The sequence below is a fragment of the Terrapene carolina genome, unplaced genomic scaffold (genome assembly GCF_002925995.2).
Source record: "Terrapene carolina triunguis isolate 2854851 unplaced genomic scaffold, T_m_triunguis-2.0 Scaffold85, whole genome shotgun sequence".
In the NCBI taxonomy this organism is placed as follows: Eukaryota; Metazoa; Chordata; order Testudines; family Emydidae; genus Terrapene; species Terrapene triunguis.
In genome coordinates, this window is record NW_020664436.1 from 14,242,017 (window position 1) to 14,265,091 (window position 23,075).

At 41.4% G+C, this 23,075-nt stretch overlaps 1 protein-coding gene across 1 annotated transcript in view; it reads right to left on the bottom strand.

The window, feature by feature from the left end:
- Nucleotides 1-4,414: 4,414 nt before the first annotated feature.
- EFCAB2 (EF-hand calcium binding domain 2) overlaps nt 4,415-23,075 on the bottom strand; it is a 43,757-nt gene continuing 25,096 nt past the window's right edge. The window contains exons 4-8 of the mRNA XM_026649514.1: nt 14,786-14,858; nt 9,054-9,133; nt 8,051-8,093; nt 7,878-7,944; nt 4,415-4,654 (exon numbers count right to left, since the gene is read on the bottom strand). Coding sequence (XP_026505299.1) covers nt 4,539-4,654; nt 7,878-7,944; nt 8,051-8,093; nt 9,054-9,133; nt 14,786-14,858 — 379 coding nt within the window. The 3' untranslated portion in view covers nt 4,415-4,538. The remainder of the gene's footprint in view (nt 4,655-7,877; nt 7,945-8,050; nt 8,094-9,053; nt 9,134-14,785; nt 14,859-23,075) is intronic.

Below are 23,075 nucleotides of genomic sequence, written 5' to 3' on the forward strand. Positions count from 1 at the left end.
ATTTGTCCTGAGTTGGCACTCTCAGTTGGGTTCCGCCAGAACCGCATTGTCACAACTGGGGCCTGAACCACTGCCAGCGACCTCTCCCGCCTTGGAGGGGAGGCGGGTGCCATAAGTGCCAGAAGGCCCAATGCAGCCTCAAACGCCTCCGGCGTGGAGGGGAGCTGCAGGTCTTGTTGGTGGGAGGCCAGTGAGCAATGAGGGTCCGGACTCGACTGGACTCCCGCTGGGGCAGGAGTTGACATGACCTGTGGTAATTGGGCACTGGATGGAGGGTTACCGACCACCTGGTCCTTACACCTGGTTGGGGAATGGCCTCTGTCTGACCTCTTCTTTTTGTGTGGCACTGGGGTTTGAGACCGTGGGTCTCTAGAGGAGTCCTTCCTCGGCACCGGCTCACGCATCGAGAATGCCGGCGCACTGTGCACCAAGGAAGCGGTGCTTGGGGCTGGCTCCCCTGCGCTAGTTTCTGACTGAGGCCGAAGCGCTGCCTCCATGAGCAAAATCCGGAGGCGCTGAACTCGGTCCTTCAGGGTCCTAGGGCAGAACCCTCTGCAGATCTTACAACACTCTCTAAGGTGATCCTCACTGAGACACTTCAAGCACGAAGTGTGCGGGTCACTTCTGGGCATAGTCCTGCCACAGTCTGTACATGCCTTAAATCCCAGGGACAGAGGCATGCCCCAGTACCGGGGGAATGTTGGGGGGGGGGGGAAGCCCCCCAAACAAAACTTATGAAGCTATTTACACTAACTATACAAATAAGAACTATTCTACAGACGCTACCCGAGTTATGCAAGACCCGACTTATGCAAAATCGCACTTACAGAGAAAGTTCCATAAGCCAGAAATAGGATTTTCGAGTTGTGGAAATTTTTGTGTAACATACGGGTATACGTTTCCAACTTACGCAAAATTCGAGTTACGCGAGGCTTTCTGGAACGGAACAATTGCATAAGTCGGGGGGCGTCTGTACTACTATATACACTAAAAAGAACACTTCGAAGAACATGCGCTTGACGAGGCAAGAGCAACGGGGAGCTCCAGCTAGCCATCACAGGCGGTAGAGAAGGAACTGAGGGGGTGGCGGGTCGGCAGGATCCTATATTGAGCGCCATGAAGGCGCGACTCCAGGGGCGCCCATGCCGACCCTATGGATACTGCTGGGGAAAATCTTCCGGCTGTCGTGCATGTGGCGCACGCACACCTGATTGGAATTGCCATGAACAAGCACTCAAAGAAGAACCCTATGTTCTGTTCTCAACTCTGCCACTGACACTGTGTGAGATGGGCAAGTCATTTCATGGATCACTGCCTCAGTTTCCCCATCTGTAAAAAGGTTTTATATGCATAATATAGGAATGTTCTGAGTTTTGCTCAATTAATGTATGTTAAGTATTTTGAGATCTTTAGATGAAAGGTGAAATGAGTGAAAAATACTTATTCTGTAAGCTTCCCAGAACAAGGACCATTTCTTTCTTTCTATATGTATCATATACAGAACCAAGCTTACTGTTGATGCTTAACAAATAACTGAGATAAAAGTAAAAAAAATTGTAAGAGCATAACCTTTATTCACAATGGTCTCCTCAACTGTTCATAGAATCATAGAATATCAGGGTTGGAAGGGACCTCAGGAGGTCATCTAGTCCAACCCCCTGCTCAAAGCAGGACCAATTCCCAACAAAATCATCCCAGCCAGGGCTTTGTCAAGCCAGGCCTTAAAAACCTCCAAGGAAGGAGATTCCACCACCTCCCTAGGTAACGCATTCCAGTGCTTCACCACCCTCCTAGTGAAATAGTGTTTCCTAGTGAAATAGCGTTTCCTAATATCCAACCTAGACCTCCCCCACTGCAACTTGAGACCATTGCGCCTTGTTCTGTCATCTGCCACCACTGAGAACAGCCGAGCTCCATCCTCTTTGGAACCCCTCTTCAGTTAGTTGAAAGCAGCTATCAAATCCCCCCTCATTCTTCTCTTCTGGAGATTAAACAATCCCAGTTCCCTCAGCCTCTCCTCATAAGTCATGTGCTCCAGACCCCTAATCATTTTTGTTGCCCTCCGCTGGACTCTTTCCAATTTTTCCACATCCTTCTTGTAGTGTGGGGCCCAAAACTGGACACAGTACTCCAGATGAGGCCTCACCAATGTCGAATAAAGGGGAACGATCACGTTCCTCGATCTGCTGGCAATGCCCCTACTTATACAGCCCAAAATGCCTTTAGCCTTCTTGGCAACAAGAGCACACTGTTGACTCATATCCAGCTTCTTGTCCACTGTGACCCCTAGGTCCTTTTCTGCAGAACTGCTACCTAGCCATTCGGTCCCTAGTTTGTAGCAGTGCATGGGATTCTTCCGTCCTAAGTGCAGGACTCTGCACTTGTCCTTGTTGAACCTCATCAGTTTTTTTCTGGCCCAATCCTCTAATTTGACTAGGTCCCTCTGTATCCGATCCCTACCCTCTAGTGTATCTACCACGCCTCCCAGTTTAGTGTCATCTGCAAACTTGCTGAGAGTGCAGTCCACACCATCCTCCAGATCATTAATAAAGCTATTAAACAAAACCGGCCCCAGGACCGACCCTTGGGGCACTCCGCTTGAAACCGGCTGCCAACTAGACATGGAGCCATTGATCACTACCCGTTGAGCCCGACGATCTAGCCAGCTTTCTATCCACCTTACAGTCCATTCATCCAGCCCATACTTCTTTAACTTGGCAAGAATACTGTGGGAGACCGTATCAAAAGCTTTGCTAAAGTCAAGGAATAACACATCCACTGCTTTCCCCTCATCCACAAAGCCAGTTATCTCATCATAGAAGGCAATTAGGTTAGTCAGGCACGACTTCCCCTGGGTGAATCCATGCTGACTGTTCCTGATCACTTTCCTCTCCTCTAAGTGTTTCATAATTGATTCCTTGAGGACCTGCTCCATGATTTTTCCAGGAACTGAGGTGAGGCTGACTGGCCTGAGTTCCCCGGATCCTCCTCCTTCCCTTTTTTAAAGATGGGCACTACATTAGCCTTTTTCCAGTCATCTGGGACCTCCCCCGATCGCCATGAGTTTTCAAAAATAATGGCCAATGGCTCTGCAATCTCATCCGCCAACTCCTTTAGCACCCTCGGATGCAGTGCATCCGGCCCCATGGACTTGTGCACGTCCAGTTTTTCTAAATAGTCCCGAACCACTTCTTTCTCCACAGAGGGCTGGTCACCTTCTCCCCATACTGTGCTGCCCAGTGCAGCAGTCTGGGAGCTGACCTTGTTCGTGAAGACAGAGGCAAAAAAATCATTGAGTACATTAGCTTTTTCCACATCCTCTGTCACTAGGTTGCCTCCCTCATATAGTAAGGGGCCCACACTTTCCTTGAATTTCTTCTTGTTGCTAACATACCTGAAGAAACCCTTCTTGTTACTCTTAACATCTCTTGCTAGCTGCAACTCCAAGTGTGATTTGGCCTTCCTGATTTCACTCCTGCATGCCTGAGCAATATTTTTATACTCCTCCCTGGTCATTTGTCCAATCTTCCACTTCTTGTAAGCTTCTTTTTTGCGTTTAAGATCAGCAAGGATTTCACTGTTTAGCCAAGCTGGTCGCCTGCCATATTTACTATTCTTTCTACACATCGGGATGGTTTGTTCCTGCAACCGCAATAAGGATTCTTTAAAATACAGCCATAATGTTATGTTCTTCCATAATTTCCCTGTTGTTACACAAAGATTTCTGATTTCCTCACCATTATCTTTCCATTCAAAACTGAGCATAATTGTTATTTAAAAGACACACTGTTAACCTAAATGTGAGGTCTCAATTATTTATGTTAAAAAGGGGTGCATTTTTTCTGTCAATTCCCATATTAACAGAAATGTTTTAATGATTTCTTTTATTTTACATTTAAATTAGCAGCATTTTTTTGATTTTCCTGCTCTGTTTAAAACTGAAGCAAAATACTGGGTACTGGTGAATGAGAACCTGAAATGGAACTGACTAGTTTCATTGCCTAAGGTAAGTAAAATACAAAAAGTAAACAAAAAATAAATGTTGAAAATTAGAGTTGTAAAATACTTTCAATTTTAAGTGCTATTTTAAAATAGAAATTTTATTTTAAATATAAAAGTTGATATTGATAGTATCCCTTTAAAATTTCAGCCATATTAAGAGCCTAACTGATCTGCTTGCTACCTTGATCTGCAACAGTCCCATTTCCCCCCTCACTTTTTCAAATGTAATTCTAAAATCATTTCTTGTTTCTTATTTGTCCTGTTTTGTGTCTCACTTATACATCTGAATTCCCTGCTTTCCATCTCTCCTCTTTCCCATCTCCTATACAATACTTCTTTCAATAACCCTTTTTCAGACATCTTAAATGTTTCTTGTGTTCAAAGATACAAAATCCAAGGAAATGCTTTCACAAAGATTTTATTGGTATTACAAACACTGTGTCAGATTCTGATTTCTATGATGCCACTGTATATCCAGACTAACTCCAAATTTACGCTGGTGTAACTAAGTGGCCCATTAGTTCTACAGCATAACCCTAATTTTCGTCTACTACCATCATTGTAATATAATCTCTATAACGAACAGTATTTGTTTCAGGATCTACAGCAGCAGACAGCATCTCCTCCATTTCTTCCTGTGTAAAAGGTTCACCTGCAAGAGGACAGAAAAGTCAACAGTTTGTCCTGATACTATATGTTACTCAACCTTATCCAATAGACTTAGTGTTTGGGCTCTCCCTTGAAATCCTTTTGGTACTCAGACAAAAGACAGGCAGACCCAGGACCCACTTCTTTCACTTACACCAGTTACTTGCAGTATTGTTGTAGCTGTGTTGGTTCCAGGATATGAGACACAAGGTGGGTGAGATAATATCTTTTATTGGACCAATGTCGTTTGGTGGAAGAGACAAGCTTTCAGTTTTCACAGTGCTCTTCTTGAGGTCTGGAAAAGGTCACTTTGTGAAAAGTGTTTGCCCATGGGTGATAAAAATAATGATAAAAGACAAAACCACCTTATTTTATGTTTATCATTTTTCTAGGACTTCCCTTAATGGGGAGTGATTTCAAAACAAAAGCTCTAGTCAATCAGGATGAATTCTCTTATAGGCAGCATCTTTTTTCAGGAACATAGGAATGGCCATACTGGGTCAGACCAAAGGTCCATCTAGCCCAGTATCCTGTCTTCCGACAGTGGCCAATGCCAGGTGCCCCAGAGGGAATGAACAGAACAGGTAATCATCAAGTGATCCATCCCCTGTTGCCCATTCCCAGCTTCTGTCAAACAGAGGCTAGGGACACCATCCTTCCAGGAAACCTTCCACCATTTCACTAGCACCGGTGCGGCTAAACTGGGATAGTAATAGTGGGACTGTTAATGTAGACAGGGCACATTTTCACCATGGCTGTACCCTGTCTACACTTGTTCTCCCACTGTTGCTACCACTGGTGGAAGAGCGGCACTGAAATTAGTGAAATGGTGAGAGATTTCCTGAAAAACATTACCTTCTGATTGTCCAAGGAACCGTAGATCTTTCCTACATCGGCATAATACATTTTCCAACTAGTTACAGGTACTTTGGAGGAATGATTTTACTCCTTCTCCCTGCACAGGATGAGCGCCCCAGTGGTGAGCAGTGCACTGTATGCATTAAACTCCTTCCTCCAACCACAGCTACACTAGAAATGTTTAAAACTCTCTCATCTAAAACTACCATAGTTTGTTTTCCCCACATATTCAGTCATAGATTGATCTTAACACCAAAGGCAAATTAGGTTGTAGATGGAACGGTATTTTCTCTACTACTGTCCTGTTAGGGAATCTATCTTCTGTTTTCAGACATGCTGTAAGAGCTTGAGCTTTCAGTCACTCCACATGCTACCAGAAAGAGTTGTCAGTAACTGCAATTCTTCAACAGTGTTGTCTACATATTCACACTTGTGGGAGAGAAGCTCCTAGTGGAGCCTGAAGGGAAAAGTGAATTATCAGAAGACACTGCTCCCTCATCCCAAGAAATGTTCAGGTGTGCCTCAAATCCATCATGGATAGCATCAAGGCTAACTCAGGCAGCCCCAGAACTGAGACACTGAAAAAGACTCAGTTACATCCTCCAGATCTGATGTAGATCTCAATCTATTGGCTCCCTTCCATGAAGAAGGGACACTGTGAAAAATAGAGGCACACTGGCACAGATGAACCATCACTGTCTCCCAAGAGAGGGAGAGTCTGAAAGAGGAACCAACATTTCGAATCCACCCAGACAATTCCTAGATCCAGCGTGATATTTCCTCTTCCTTCTCTGTGGTGGCACCGAGTCCTTCTGTTTGGAGAACCTCTCTGAGCCCCCACACTTGAGGGCAAAGAAGAGCAGAATCTAGACCTTCGCAAATGTGAAACCCAACTGAAAACCAGGGTTGCCCAGCGGGTGGGGGGCAAGTGGGGCAATTTGCCCCAGGCCCCGGGCCCTACAGGGGCCCCACGAGCCCTGGCCGAGAATCCCTTCCATGGGTAGAGGCGCCTTTTTAATCTTTACTCACCCGGCAGCGCTCCGCGTCTTCGGCGGCGGTTCGGCGGCAGGCCCTTGACTCGCTCCAGGTCTTCGGCAGCGGGTCCCTTCACTCGCTCCGGGTCTTCGGCGGTGGGTCCTTCAGTGCCACCGAAGACCCGGAGCGAGTGAAGGGACCTGCCGCCGAAGTGCCGCTGAAGACTCGGACCATCACCCAGTGAGTACAAGCGCCGCAGCAGGTGGCGCCTTTTTTTATGCCCCAGGCCTCCTGAATCCTCTGGGCGGCCCTGCTGAAAACTCTCATCCAAAGAGAGGTCAGTACATTGGAGGCTCCTTCAGTGCTAAGAGAGACTCCAGAACTGAGGAAATTGCCCTGGCTGTACCATCTGGTTCTTGTCTGGGAGGAGCCACTGTCCAAGTTCACACCAGTAAGGATGTCTTGGCACTGAGAGACTTAGATGATAGAGCTGGCCTCCTAGATGATGGAGGATAGTGTTCCACTGAGCTGGTGCCAGAAAAAGGACAAACCGCAGCACCAAAGTCTTCTGTTTTCCTGCTGCAGGTGGCTTAAGAACTGATGAAGGGCTACTGTGTCCCTGCATGAGAATAGGGCCCTGAACCAAGGAAAGGCCTTGGAAAGTCAGGAGTGAAGTATGTTTGTCTTTTTGAAGTCAAGGCATAAAGAGCTGGTATGCCAAACAAGTCATACAATAAATACAAACACTTAAGGCAGCAGATATGTGCATCAACCTGTGGGAAGATGGAAGGGCATAAAATACACTGCTTAAATCTGGTCCTTTTGGGTTGGACATAATGCCCTTGAACCAGAAAAGAGATGGTCCTGCAAGAAAGATGTGCATTGGCACAGAAACTACCTAAGCAGTCTATAGTTCTAAACAACATATTAACAGAAGATCTTTGGTTAAAAAAAAAGTAGCTCCTCATACACAGAACATAGGTCCCTATATCTACAGGTAGCCATAGAAAGGAAAGAAATGAAGTGGTTGGAAACTGTACAACCTCTTATAAATTTGACTGACTATTTGATGCCACAAGATGGTGCTCATCTGGGCACTGATTTTCTAGAAAGTTCTGGAAGCTCAGTGGTATCAGGGTGCCTGTCACAAGTGGAAATATGCAGATGCCATCTCAAAGAACTGTTCATGATTATTATTAATGTAATTATTCATTTGTATTATTTTTCAAGTGCCAGAGGTATATATGACATGGTACAAACAGGTAAAGAGATAATAACATCCTTTCCCTGGAGAAGTTGCAACTGAAAGGTTTTGTTTGTTCTGCAGCGTTTACTCAAGTGAGTTTTCTTTTATTAAATATAAGTTTTATAAGTTAATTAGAAAAAATCTTTACCTTCTTCAGTCATATATTTGACTAACTCCTCTTTAGTAAGATGTCCGCATTTATTCGCATCTAAAACCTAAAGAATATAAATAGATAAAACCTTTTGGTTTTTAATCTTACGGAGTCAAGATTCAGTAACTATTTTCCCCTTAACTAGATGCTTTAAAATTGTGGTTACAGACCTCAAAGGCACGTAAAAGTACATCTTCTGGAATAGGCCGGTATCTGAAATCATTGAATTAGAACAATTAGTGCCACAACTTGGAGGGCTATGCAGTTTTGGAAGCAGGACCTCACAACAGTAACAAAACAATACACAATAAATCCTAAACACCAAAGAAAAAGGAAAACACTGAAATGAAAATTTACTTACAAACATACTTGCAGCTTGCAAGTTATGTGTGCTGCAAGAACATATATGCAAGGAAACAATGTAACCCAATCATGCAGAACTACCTGCCACTGAAGTCAGTTGGAGTTTTGTATGCAAGAGAACTTTGCAGCATTGGATATAAAACAATGGGGTTCACAAAACTTTTAAGTAAAGACACTGCCACCTTTTTTTAAGAATAAAAATAAGTTCATTACAGGTAATACTGTTACAATGAAGGACAAATGAAACACATCAAGGCCATCTGTAAATGAAAAGACCACTGCATGCCTCTGAATACTGTATATATAGCCTTCTAGTTCCAGAGCAGTTAACCTTTTAGACTGCTAATCATGTACATTTACTGTGCATGGCAGTTATTTTGTTAATACATTAAAATGAAGATGATTTATGTTATTAGAAACACACTTTGTCTACCCATAAATGAAACTCATGTTTGCAAAAACCTGATGATTAAAGACCTTTATTTTGATAAAATCTCTTTAGAGACACACAAAATCAGATTAATGGGAAGTTTATTTTGATTCACACTATAAAAGAGAAGCAACACACTATCATAATTCACAGTGACTATAAACTCTGTGATATTATTTATGTGGTTTTAGTGACTGTAAAACATATTTTTAGATTAAATCAGCTTAAACTAAAATGCTCATCACTATCAAACTCAGAGTTAAAAAAAAATTTACTTTTTCCAATTACATAAAGGCATATTTGATATCTTTGGTCAAAATCAACCACCCATGGATCTGAACCAAGCTACAACACAGAAAAAAAAAATATTTTTCCATTACCTTCTTTCCATTAATACTTTTGTCATCATTGGAAGAAATTTTTCCAAACGAATATACCCAGTAGGTTCCTCTTCTTCTACCTGATATTAAAACAGAAGGATAGTAAATTTAAATCTTAGATGACACATTAGAAAACTAAAAAGAGAACCAGAGAACCAGTTGGCTCCTGCATCAAAATAGTAGGGTTAGATTTTGACTAGTCCTAAAGATGCCAGGCAGGAAAGAAGTGGTTGGATCTATAAGACCTCACTCATTCCTGAGTGGTCATAAGCAAAGTGGGTGAGTAGGGGCAGAACCTGGCCAGACGTAGAGGAGATGTAAATTGCACTCCACTCCCATGTAGCAAGAGGGGAGCATGGGTGGAAGTAATCTGCACTTTCAGTCACCCCATATTGTAGAGCAAGAGGGGAACAGGGGACTCAATCACAATTCTTTTCCATGACTCCTTGTCAGGTGGCATGGCTACACCCCAGCCCATACGCAGGGCTGAGCATAAAGGCTCAATCTAGCCTATAATAAATAAATAGTAATGATACATTATATGTAGTAGTTAATTGATTATGCTAGGTGAATATTACTGGGTTTTGTTCTCAACAGTGTAAGGCAGAAAATCTAGTATCTAACTAAGGCCATGTTTACACTATGAACTAGGGGTATGATTCCGCTGCTCAAATTTTTGCTAGCTCTCATGGAGCTAGTGTGAGTATAAATAGCGGTGTAGCTGCGGTACCATGGAGCAGTGGCAGTGGAAGCACATCTTAGCTGTGCCAAATACATACCCACCAGTTTCAGGCAGGTTTGTACTCAGCATGGCTAAGCCGTGCCCTTCACTGCTACTGCCCATGCTACTGCAGCTACACTACTATTTATACCCCTGCTAGCTTGATGAGAGCTAGCCTGGGTATGTATAGACGAGCAGGGGAATCGTACCCTCTAGCTCATAATGTAGATGTAGCTCAAGAGTGTGTGCCAAAGAGTGTGCAATAATAGATTTTTCACTTTAATTTAACTTTTTCTAAACAATTTATGTACGTTTTTTATAACTCACTCATCATCACAGCATCTGAGTGAAATACTTGTGATCAAATAAAAAAATTAAAAAGAAGAGACTATATCCCCAGACAAGCTACAGGCCAGTTACAGTGGGAGCTTTGAACGACTCAATATTGTCCTCTAGTGGTTAGAAATTTGTGCAAAATACTCAGTATCCGATACTAAGTTATCGTACAAAGTGTTTTTAAAGATACAGTATACTCTCCCCCAAAGACTGAATGGTTGTTTCCAGATATTTTACAGCCACACAGTGCTGTCAAGGGGGAGGCCAAAGTGGCAGAGGCTCTCAGTTCCAGGGGGTCTAAAACAGACAAAAGGGTGGGAAAAATGACAAATACCATACATACAAAGAAAAGGCTTTTTTTGCCAACCAAGTATATTAATGAAAGATTTTCTACACACTGTAGAAAAGACTACAGGGACTTCTAGCAGGGATCTCACTGCATTCCTACACTTCCATAGGGGTCAAACAGCATGAACAAAAAGGGTTCCTAATTGTTCAGGAACATGCCTGTGTTGAAGACTTCAAGTTTCACTCCCAAAAGGAACACTCTGGGCTACATTGTGCCCACCTTTGTATGGGCACAGAACAATGGGGTTTAAACCAACCCCATATGGGGACAAGACACACTCTCAGTCCTTGCACTCTTAGCAGGCAAGAATGGAAGAAGTCTAGCACAGGCAGTGGTTCCAGATTCCTCAGGAAAGAATGGGGCAAGAAGGCTTCTGCTGTCCTTTTCTGCATGATCAGTGGAGTTGGGCCAGAGGAGGGGACATTACATGCAGCACCCAGTTAAAGCATGTAGCAATAGCTGCTGTGTGTACTCTCTCTGTACTCTGAGAGGCATTTTGGTTGCCTCAGGGGCAATGCTTCTAGCAGCAGCCACCAATGAATAGTCCATCTTCATCCCCCGCCCCTTCAGTGCAGACAGTGTCTTGAAGCTACAGTGTTGCCCTCTGTCTGCTGTGCCTTATAACAGAGAATCTTTTGCTAGAAAATGAAGCTGTTCTATACATGAATAAAACTGTCTTTGATCATTACAGGGTTGTTTATTTTAAAGCTGAATCCACTGCAAAGATGCAATAAAATGGATGGCAAAAATTAATTTCCCTCTCATGACATAACAGTTAGTCAATAAACTGAACTATTTCATGCTTCACAAATATTGAGACAATAACTGTAGTAAGGGTGTTTTATGAAGCACCTATGTTCCAACGGGCTGTAGGTCAGGAAACCAAAAAGACAGAAGTAGTAATGTGGTAACTATTTATAGGAACTATACAGAGACATCTTATATTATACATTAACTAAGGTCCCAAAGGGCACATAAAGATCATACTGCAAATAAATCATGTTTAAAAGCCAAAACCATTAGGCCTGATCCTGTCAGGGGCTGACCACTCTCAATTGCCATTTCTGTCAATGGGATTTGCAGCTGCTCATCACAGGGCTAAATGTGGTCCTAATTTTCAGACTGGGAAGAAAAAAACATTAGTAGCAAATAGCTGCTCCAGAATCCACAATGTAACAAAAACATGTATATGTGACTTACAAAATAAAGTATTAGATTTGTCTCTCTTAGTAGGTTTGCTGTTTGCATTTTATCCCAATAAAGCATTTCCTGGTAAAAGAAATTTTTCATCACTGATAATGGACCTGCTACTGTGAGGTGATGAGCAACCTCAACTCCTACTGACCTCAAAGCACCCACCAATTCATTTGCACTGTAGGCCCAGAGGTGTCTTGCGTTTTTCTCTACTCTAAAATGCAGAAAGACTGAAGATAGGTTCTTTCCCTAACATTGGACAGGTGGTAATGAGCGGCCAAATAAATGCTTTGCTTTAGGTCCTTCAAGTTTTGCAGATGTTTATCTTCATCTTATCCACCTTCATAGTCACTCCTATCTTAAAATTGCTTTTTCACTACAATTTCATCTTCTTGCCTGTATTTTTTGTTCTCTTTATGGAGGCTATGACAGTAATAGCTACTGCGGGGTGAAATATTTAAAGCATTATTATACTCATCTATCTACTCTAGGTACTTCTGTGATCTCCATTACCATAGTATCTGAACACTGCACAGTCTTGTGAGTATTATTACACTAACCCCCGCTGTGAGATAGGGCAGTACTATTTTCCCCATTTTACAGAGGGAAAACTAAGTGATTTGCTCAAAGTCACACAGAAAGTCTATGGTGAAAAAAGTTTGGACCCAAGGTCTCCAGAGTCCCAGGTCAGTGTCCATCTTTCCTCCATCCCCTTCCACTTCTATTTTGTAAATCTTGGACGAGGGTGGGGAGATTTTCTTTTATCAATAAACAACAATCCATGTGGTTATTATTTTTTTTTGTATTATTTATATTTTGGAACACAATTTCTCTTTCCTCAGACTGTCTTCTACTTCTTGGTTGAAGATAGGAGTTGGGGAACTCTGCTAATAAGGGGTGCAAAATCACAGGAGGCAGGCTGTAGCACGCAAGACAACTTTCTATTCTGCTGGTTCTTTGCACTTTCTCCTCATCTAAAGAGCGGAGGCAGCTGAGCCAGGGAGTGGAACCACTGCTATTTGAGACTCTGGGGGGGGGTGGAGTTGGCATACAGATAAGAGGCAGGGATAGCAAAACGTTTTGGGTGGGAGCCAGACTCCAGCATCATGACATGTGTGGGTGATATATATACCTCAGGCTACTTCCAAGGGAAGAAATCCTCCCAAATCAAGGGATCTTTCCTTCCCCCGAGGTAGCATTTCAGCCTGATATCACCTGCAAAGAGAAGAAGAGGAGGCTGTGGTGGGAAATATTATTTCTGCTGTTGTGTCCCACACTCTGGCTCCACCCTATGCATCATCACTGTGGTGACCCCAGCTTCCTACTAGGAAGTGAAAGTAGAGCAGGAACTGAGCGGACAAATTACAATCTAAAATCAGTGTTCAAATAAAAAATTAAAAAAACCATTGGACTGGTGTTTACCAGTAGAAGTTCCCTACTCCCTGCACTCAATTAAGGGAGTGGGAACTTGGACTTATAGGATGAAGTAAATGAGCAAGAAAAGATTACTGACTAGTTACTGTGCATCTTCAAGAGAAAGCTTTGGACATTCACACTCATAGGACTGGCGTTTCTAGACTGACCTTCTAGAAAGCCATGTCTGTTGGGGCTCCAAAAGCATCACCTCATGGCACTGAACATTCAGCACCAGGTTATATACAGAGCTGCAGCTTCCAACTATCTCAGTTTTTTGTTGTCTGCAGCAGAAAGCAAAGGAACTAAGTTGCTTGTTCAGACCATTGCATGAGAACTCAAAACCTCCTGTTTTGTAAATAGCTAGACTGTAGAGTATTACTCCCTTTAAACCTAAATTTAGACTTGTGGGATGCAATTTTTAGTTTCAAAATGTATTTGGACCAAATTATGCTTAGTTACACTAGTACAACTCCATTAATTTAGAAAAAAACAAACCCTTTTAAATGTTATATTTAAGAATAAAGATTGCATAGCAACTTCAGGAGAAGACAATCCCGGGAGAAAGGATGAAGACTCAAAGAGAATCAGGAAAAAAAGGGTTGGACTGAGGAGGTTGAACCATTTAATATTGGTAAAGGTACAGAAGTTCAATGTGCTGATACATTCTTAGCATCAGCATAATCAGATAAACTGGTTTAATAATCCTATTGTATCTAAATTTCATACTGTTCAAATAATTGTGACCTAGCATTACAGAAAAGGCAATACGATGTTTAAAATCCAAATAAAATAAACATTAAAGTTATTACAAACCCACAAAAAGGGGAAAATCACCATTAAGAGTACAATCATATGCTTAGATCACCCAATTATGTTGAACTGCAGAAACAAAGGAGGGCACACTGAAATAGACTAAATAATACATCAGACATGTGAAATATGTAGGAATCACGGAGGACAGATGAAGAATACATGGTAGGTCTTCCCTCATAAGCTTTTTGAGGTTAAAGTCACAACCTCAATGCAATTTCCTGAGTTAATTGGTATTACTTGTTCATTGTTTGGCCTGATTGTGTCAAGAAGTTAATACAGTTGGGGTTTGTGTAACCTGATCAATTTGGAACTCACTTTTTTATTTTTCCATCAGCAAAGGAATATTTTTTCTTGGTTCTTGACAAAGAACTTCCCCACCCTCCTGGCACTGGGTCACAGTAACCATCCTTGGCAGAAGACAGAAGGTACTTCCACATAGCACTTTGGAGCAAGACTCCCAGACCAGGTCGACAGACTTGAGGTTGTGGGGCTTGCACTTTAAAAATAGCTGCATAGGCAGCACTTTGAAGTTGGAGCTTGGACTCTGAAACCTACGGAGGTGGGTGGGCTTCAGACCCTGAGTTTCAGCTTAAGCTGTAACTTCAAAACGCTGTCTATACAGCTATTTTTAACGCACTGGTGTAAGCCCCGCTAGCTCATGTCTGTCAGCCAATGCACAGCCATACCTGGAAAGATTCCTCTTTGTATTCCATCAGTGTTGCTCACGTATCAGCCTTAGGGGTTGCTCAGGGCAATCTGAGGGACTCCCTTGCTAAGTGACCTGTCTCCATAACATTTCCAGCCTCTGGGAAACAAGCTCAGGTCTCCCACACAGCAAAGCAGAGATTAAAACTTTTGTAAATTGTAAGATTGAAGAAAAATTACAAAAGACAAACCGCTTACCTCTGCAAGCATATCATGTAATTCGCCCTCACTTGGGCAGCATCCTAATGACCTGATGATTGTACCAATCTCTCTGAAAAAGAAAACATTTTTGTCAGTAAATCTAGAGTACAAGAAAACCTATGGCAGCTATCTAGAGTACAAGAAAACCAGCTATCAATCCAGAGCAAGTGTTGGGGGAAATGGGGAGGGTGGTGGTTTATAGCGAGGCCTTAAAACTAAAATCCTATTTGTTTGTGTGGACATTAAAAATCTCATGGCACTTTTTGAAAGAGTATGGGTTTGCCCTGTGGCCTTAACCCAAAATCTCCTCTCCCCATGTTGCAGTGCAGTGTGTTGTATGCAGATTGCTTCCTGCCTGCAGTTCTCTTTCTCAGTATGGCTGGATTTCAGCAGGGTCTATATTTATACTGTATACCATAGTTAATAAAGCCCTTTGTGATCCATTGAGATGAAAAGTCCTGTATAAATGTAAAATGACATTAAAGTTATCCATAAAATATAAATGTTACTAGAGGTTGAAGGTGGGTGCAGCATTGCTGAGTGAGCTTCACCAAAGCTGAAAACACCACTACATGGTCAACATTACCAGCCTGGCTCTATGTTGCATGCACACATTAGTGGTTCAGGAATGGAAGAACATACTATCAAATCTAGTGCACTTGTTATGAAGTTCCAAATAAAATGTATGACCAAACTGGTGATGCCTCAAATAGAAACATAAATTAAATATCAAGAGATGCTATCTGACAAATTTAAAAGGGTGTCACAGTGTACATATGAATTCATCTGAAGTTTCTAGAGGTGAAAGATGGGCAAATTGATTTGAATTGATTAAAAAAAGACACAAACCACCTTAAACTTAATTTTTTTCCAATTTTGAAAAAACTGAATTTAAAAAAATATATCCACCCATCTTTGCACTTCCCAGTTGCATCTTAGGCCTTGTCTATATTAAAAATGCTTTGCCAGTATAGTGATACTGGTATCGCTATACTGACACAGAACCCCCCAGTGTAAGTGCTAACACAGGGTGTTTTTCTGTCAGCATATTAACACTTCCTCCCTGAACAACATTAGCTATACCGATAGAAGAGTGCCTTTGTTGGCATAACTGTGTCTATACTGGGGTTTTGGCTGGCAAATCTATGTCAACTGGGGGTGTGGTTTTTTCACACCTTGACTGACGTAGAAACTTTGTAGAGTAGACCTGGCCTAGGATCAGAAGAAAAAAGAAATACTGCAAAGAAAACTTCTCATGATATTTCTGGTGTGATGTAAACCAAGAAACACAGGAACTCTTGTGTGTTTCTTGAAATTTTTCCAGTCCAATTCCAGAGCAAAGAAGTTTAGATAATCTTGCATAAACATCCATGCTATAGGATGCTTAAACTTTTGAGGTTCATCCATCACTGCCAGTGCCTCTAACAGACAATTAGAGTTTTCTAGTGGAAGTTGTAGAGATGAAAATAAAACACTTACAAAACAATCACATTATTACAGTAACACCCAAAATGTGCTAGGCACTGTACAGATGTAGAGGAAGACAGTCCCTGATCTGAAGAGCTTACATTCAAATTGCACACATGATGAAAAGTAACAGCAGCAGCAGCAGATGGGAAATAGTAGAATGGGTGGACAAGGGTTGTAAAAATAAGGCCATGTAGGTTGTTTTAGGTGTCCAGGATTAAAAGAAGCTAAATGCCAGGTTCTAGTGGTGGCATAGGGTAGCTTTAAAGACCCCAGCTGAATCACTATCTTTCCCTGCCAGCCTCCCCCTCCCAGTTGGTGCACCATCCTTGGCTTCTGCCAGTGTAGTTTCTAGCACACAGAAGTGATGGTGAATCTAAGCATAATGCTCACCTACTTGATGAATCTGAGTTAGTGAATCATAGTTTAATGCTCATCTAGTTAATCTGAGTTTATACTGCAGGTGAAATATAATCCTAATGTCATATTTATCAAATGAAGTGTAATATTTTGCAGGACAAACTTTGCATAAATCACAAAAAAACCTCTTTGTAATTTATATTGTGAGGAGAAGAAGAGCAGAACATCTTCCAGTGCAAAGCTTGTTTCTTTTTAGTTTTGTAGGTGCATGCTTAAAGGTCAGGCAATATATTGGTATTGGCTTTCTGCAAATAGGTTAACATCTCTCCTTCTCTTCAAGGGTATCTGATGTTCCAAGAGATAATATTCATAATACTTCTATGACCATGGTTAAGAATTGTGCTGTACTGCCACCCTCTGACACAACATAATCACCTATTATTATTAATGTGATAAAACATTGAGATAAAAGAAATTGCATTTATGAATCAGGGAAGGGTGAGTGAAGAAATACTGTTAATGATTTTTATAAGGTAATAATTTTGACATGAAGTAGTGAGTTTGTTACATTTAGTTGACTTTCTAACCTCCCCTTTCATATCTTACGGTTTATCATCTCAAGAAAGAAACTGTCAAAGAAAAGTGTATTCACATCATTTCATTGTCCCAGCATTTCCCTCAAAATAAAATGAAGATTTTAGCAAACTTCATGGCTGGTAGCATGCTTTGACCACTGTCCATTGGTCATATACTGACCAACACTGTCTCATTGTTTCCTTGTACTCCCCCACCTGTCTGTATCTATCTGTTGTCTCGTCTTATACTTAGCTTGTAAGCAACTTGGGAGAGGGACTGGTATTTTATGTGTGCATGCACATGTGCAGTGCCTGTCACAATGGGGTCAGGGCTCCTAGGCACTACAGTAATACAAAAAAAAAAGCAGAATATACAGAAGCAAATAACAGCTAAAATGAGCTCCTAGTAGATAGAAATATCAAAAGGAAAAAGAAGACTAATTTAAAAGCTCTTTCCTAGCCAGGTCAGGAAAAACAGCAAGGTGTAAGCTGATTTCCTCATTGGTATTCAAAATGAAAGAGCACACTTTTCTCAAATACTTCTACAGAAGCATGAGTAGCTACAAAGGCTATGGCTACTCTACAGAACTTACAGCAGTGCAGCTGCATTGATGCAGCTGTAATGCTGCTAGTGCGGCCACTGTAACCCTACGGGAGCGAGCTCTCCCATCGACTTAATTACTCCAGCCGCTGTGAACTGCAGTAGCTATGTCAGTGGGAGGAGCTCTCCCACTGACATAGCGCTGTCCACATCGGCGCTTAGGTCAGTATAACTTATGTTGCTCTGGGGGTTGGTTTATTCACACCCCTGAACTACAAACATAACTTATACTGACGTAAGCTGTAGTGTAGACATAGCCTAAGTTGTGCATGGAGACATATCCTACAATTCTGCACATCCACTTCAACTGAAAAATTATTTCATTTGATGTCTGAGGAAAAGCCAGAATGTCCTAAACTTGGAGACCTTAGTAAATGTGCATTGCTGAAAAAGTACTGATTTAGGTCATCAGAATATTAAGAAATTCAATAACAAAGACTGTGCAGAAAATATAAATAGATGACTTAATTACTAACTCCCTCGCTCTAGATCAAAGAGTAATACTAATTAAAAACATTTTTAGAGGGTTATATCCAATAAATATATAATTTATAAATATATAAAGGAGATCCAGTGGATATAGTGTATTTAGATTTTCAGAAAGACTTTGACAAGGTCCCTCACCAAAAGCTCTTAAGCAAAATAAGCAGTCATGGGATAAGAGGGAAGGTTCTCTCATGGATTGGTAACTGGTTAAAAGATAGGAAACAAAGGGTAGGAATAAATGGTCAGTTTTCAGAATGGAGAGAGGTAAATAGTGGTGTCCCCCAGGGGTCTGTACTGGGCCCAGTCCTATTTAATATATTCATAAACGATCTGGAAAAAGGGGTAAACAGTGAGGTGGCAAAATTTGCAGACGATACAAAACTACTCAAGATAGTTAAGTCCCAGGCAGACTGCGAAGAGCTACAAAAGGATCTCACAAAACTGGGTGACCGGGCAACAAAATGGCAGATGAAATTTAATGTTGATAAATGCAAAGTAATGCACATTGGAAAACATAATCCTAACTATACATATATAATGATGGGGTCTAAATTAGCTGTTATCACTCAAGAAAGAGATCTTGAAGTCATTGTGGATAGTTCTCTAAAATCATCCACTCAATGTGCAGCGGCAGTCAAAAAAGCAAACAGAATGTTGGGAATCATCAAGAAAGGGATAGATAATAAGACAGAAAATATCATATTAATATATCTATATAAATCCATGGTATGCCCATATCTTGAATAATGCATGCAGATGTGGTAGCTCCATCTCAAAAAAGATATATTGGAATTGGAAAAGGTTCAGCAAAGGGCAACAAAAATGATTATGGGTATAGAATGGCTTCTGTCTGAGGAGAGATTAATAAGACTGGAACTTTTCAGCTTGGAAAAGAGGCAACTAAGGGGGGATATGATAGAGGTCTATAAAATCATGAGTGGTATAGAGAAAGTAAATAAGGAAGTGTTATTTACTTCTTCTCATAATACAAGAACAAGGGGCCACCAAATGAAATTAATAGGTAGCAGGTTTAAAACAAAAACAAGAAAGTATTTTTGCACTCAACGCACTGTCAGCCTCTGGAACTCCTTGCCAGAGGGTGTTATGAATACTATAACGGGGTTCAAAAAGGAGCTAGATAGATTCATGGAAGATAGGTCCATCAATGGCTATTAGCCAGGATGGGCAGGAATGGTGTCCCTAGCCTCTGTTTGCCAGAAGCTGGGATTGGGTGACAGGGCATGTATCACTTGATGATAACCTGTCTGTTAATTCCCTTTGGGGCACCTGCCATTGGCCACTGTCAGAAGACAGGATACTGGGCTTGATGGACCTTTGATCTGACCCAGTATAGCCGTTCTTATGTTCTTATAAATATTGGGTAAATGCATGGGAAAAAAAATCCACAATCACTTTCATTATTGCCCCTGACCCTACAAATATGCTTAAAGTATGTGGTATGTGAAAGTAATGGAAAATACTCACTTAAAGATAAGCATGTATGAAAGTGTTTCAAAATCAGGGCATGTTTCTTTCAAAATAAAGTATTAAAACAGACACCCTTGGATTCATATTATTTTCAAGTAATCAGCACAGATTTTTTTTTAATTGGGTTCATGCCCCCCCCCACTTTTTTCCCCCTTTCTTTAGGTTCTATAAAAGAAGGCTGGAACATTTTTAAAAGATTTTCTCTGGTTTTATTTTATAAATATCAGGAATGTCAAGTCTTCTCCTCCCTACTTTTGCTGTAAGGCTTCTTGAGGGGTGATTCTTCAGAGATGTGTACTGTGAGCCCTCATCCCTTAACTGGAGAGGTTGGGGTGCTGAATCTTTAAAAAAAAGGGGGTGGTGGTGGGAAAAAAGGGTTTTAAACTGTCTGAAATAAAAATCTCTTCCACTATCAATTTCAGTCTTTCAGTCTCCAGTCTCTTCTGATGTCATAATTTCTTTAGCTCTCCAGTCACCCTTAGCTATATTTACACTGGAGAACTGAACACCTGGAAACTGAATTGATGAGATTCCGCTAGTGAAAAAAAATTGTTCAGTGCATCCACACTAGTGAAACTATGAAAAGAATAATGAAAACACGACTGAAAGTAAATGCTAATGACAATGGACTATCTCTGAAGTCTCTTCTCTGAAACTCGATCCTTTATATATGCAAAACATAGCTCTCCCCATTAATTTCAGTTGCAGTTGTGAGTGCTCAGAACTTCTATGAATCAGACCCAGGTCTCAAGTTTGGCACCAAGAAAATGAAGATGACACAATTAGCGACCACCTATGAAAAGTTTGGCTTTCGTGATTTGTCCAACATCATTTAGGAACTCTGTGGCAGAGGCAGGGATAAACTCTAACTCTCCAGGGTGGCAGTCAGCTGCCTTAACCATGAGGCCATCCTTTCTTTTCCTAGAACTCCTCACCTCAATCACTACACACCTTCCAACTTCTGCAACAAATGATGCACGGGTGCTACAGACTCCTTCATTACACAACCCTGGTTCACCCTGTGACATACTGTACCCCATGTTACCCTCTGTACCCATATATCCACCACTATTATATGATTATAATATGTTTTGTACGAAGTATGCCTTATGAAGTATCATTTGAAAAATCTTAATTTGATGAACCTCACTATCCTGTTTAAATGTGTGTATCATCATTATATATGAAATTATAAGATTTTGTTATATGCTTGTTACTGAAACATGTTAAGAGTCTGGGAAACGCCCACCGACTAGCTCTTCAGTAGCAACAAAAGAATGACCAACACCCAGCGTTAAGTAACCATCACTGGCCATTCACCAGCAGGGGAGTTGTAAACAAAAAATTTACAATTCGTAATGAAGGATGGTCAGCAGCTCATGTACACCATGGGGGTAGCCTAACCCCCATGATAGCATGGATTTTTCCAGCACCTGGAGGAGAGTATAAAATAAGGGACAGTGACATCATCAGTTCACCTCTCTCCTCCCCCATCTCAACATCTGGAAGCAAGATCGTTTGGAAGACAAAGAGAAGTCTCCTTGAACTGGAGGGAAGGGATGGTCCTAACTAGAAGGCTTTCTAGTTAGTATGAACTGTGAACTGAAAACAAGCTGCAATGTCCAGTAGGGTTAGAAAAACTGATTCAAATCTTGCTTAGCCTGATAAAGTTTAGGATTTAGTATGCATTTACTTATTTTTTACGTAACCAGCTCCGATCTTTATGCCTATCACTTATGATCACTTAAAATCTCTCTCTCTAGTTAATAAACTTATTTTGATGTTTAATGTAAACCAGTGAGTTTGTCTAAAGGGCTTGGGGGATCTGCTCAGCTTACAGAGGCTGGTGCACATCCACTACCCTTTGACAGAGTGGCGAACTAATCAATGAGCTTGCATTGATCAAGAAAGTCTTGAGCAGTGTACGACACACATTTCTGGGTGCAAGGCTGGGGCTGGCACAATTTGCTGGGGTCTCCCTGTATTCAGCTCATCAGTGGCTTGAGAGAGCATTCATATAACTTTGGGCATGCCTTCACAGAGCAAAGCCTAAAGGGGCTGCTTGTCATTAGCAGAGCTGAGTAAAAGGCACCCTTAGTGAGAGAATTAAGGAGGCACAGTAATTCCACAGTCCAAATTGTACCTTGGGTCATGTCATACATCCCCAAATCAGGTCCATCCTGTACAGTGAATGAGGCACAGGGCCTGTGGGAAAAATAGTGTATGATCATATAATTCAAAACTATAGCATAATGCATACACACAAGGGAACCAAGTTTGGACCTTAATTCTGGTATTTCCTAACGTGTGTGTGTGTGTGTGTGTGTGTGTGTGTGTGTGTGCGCGCACAACTTCCTAGGTTTTTTAAAAAGCAAATTAAAAACTTGAAGTTCCATCTGTGGCTTCATATTGATATCTAAATGGATCATCATCAAAGTTGGACCTTTAGCTCCACAGTGCAGACCTCTGCCACTTGAGCTAATGGAGAAATCAATTACAATAGTAAGTTGTCACCCTCTACATGGACCAGCATTAGAGGAGGAGGAAACACATACTTTTGCCAGCGGATTTTACAGATATTTGCTGACAGCAGAGGAATATTGAGACTTGGCAAGCTTGGTGTAATCACATGCACCCTTGTATTCACACCTTACACACCATTGTAATAATCTTTGTACCAAATATCCCTTGTAAGATATAATTTGAAAGCTAATAATTTGCTGATCAATAATATCATGGTGAGATGTATGTAGTAAAATTATATGTAAAGCTATGAATATAAGCTGATATTATGACTGAAGGGTGTTTACCAGACAAGTCTGGGGAGTGGATAAACTTGTTTCTCGAAGACAAAGGATAAACTGACCCCTCTAGTCAGGCATCATCAAAGGTGATGGGCAATCACCTGTCAAGTGGCCATTCTTTGGCAACAAGGGGTGTAGGAAAAGATCTATCTGCATTTTAGAAAACAGCAGCATGGAACCTGTTTCACCACCAGATTCCTTGGCTTCGTTCTCACAGCAGGAATGAACTTTATCTAGGCGTAACCCTCATGAAAATTTCAGAGTAGCAGCCGTGTTAGTCTGTATCCGCAAAAAGAACAGGAGTACTTGTGGCACCTTAGAGACTAACAAATTTATTTGAGCATAAGCTTTCGTGGGCTACTGCCCACTGCTTCAGATGCATAGAATGGAACATATATTGAGGAGATATATATACATATACAGAGAGCATGAAAAGGTGGGTCTTACCAACTCTGAGAGGCCAATTAAGTAAGAGAAAAAAAACTTTTGAAGTGATAATCAAGATA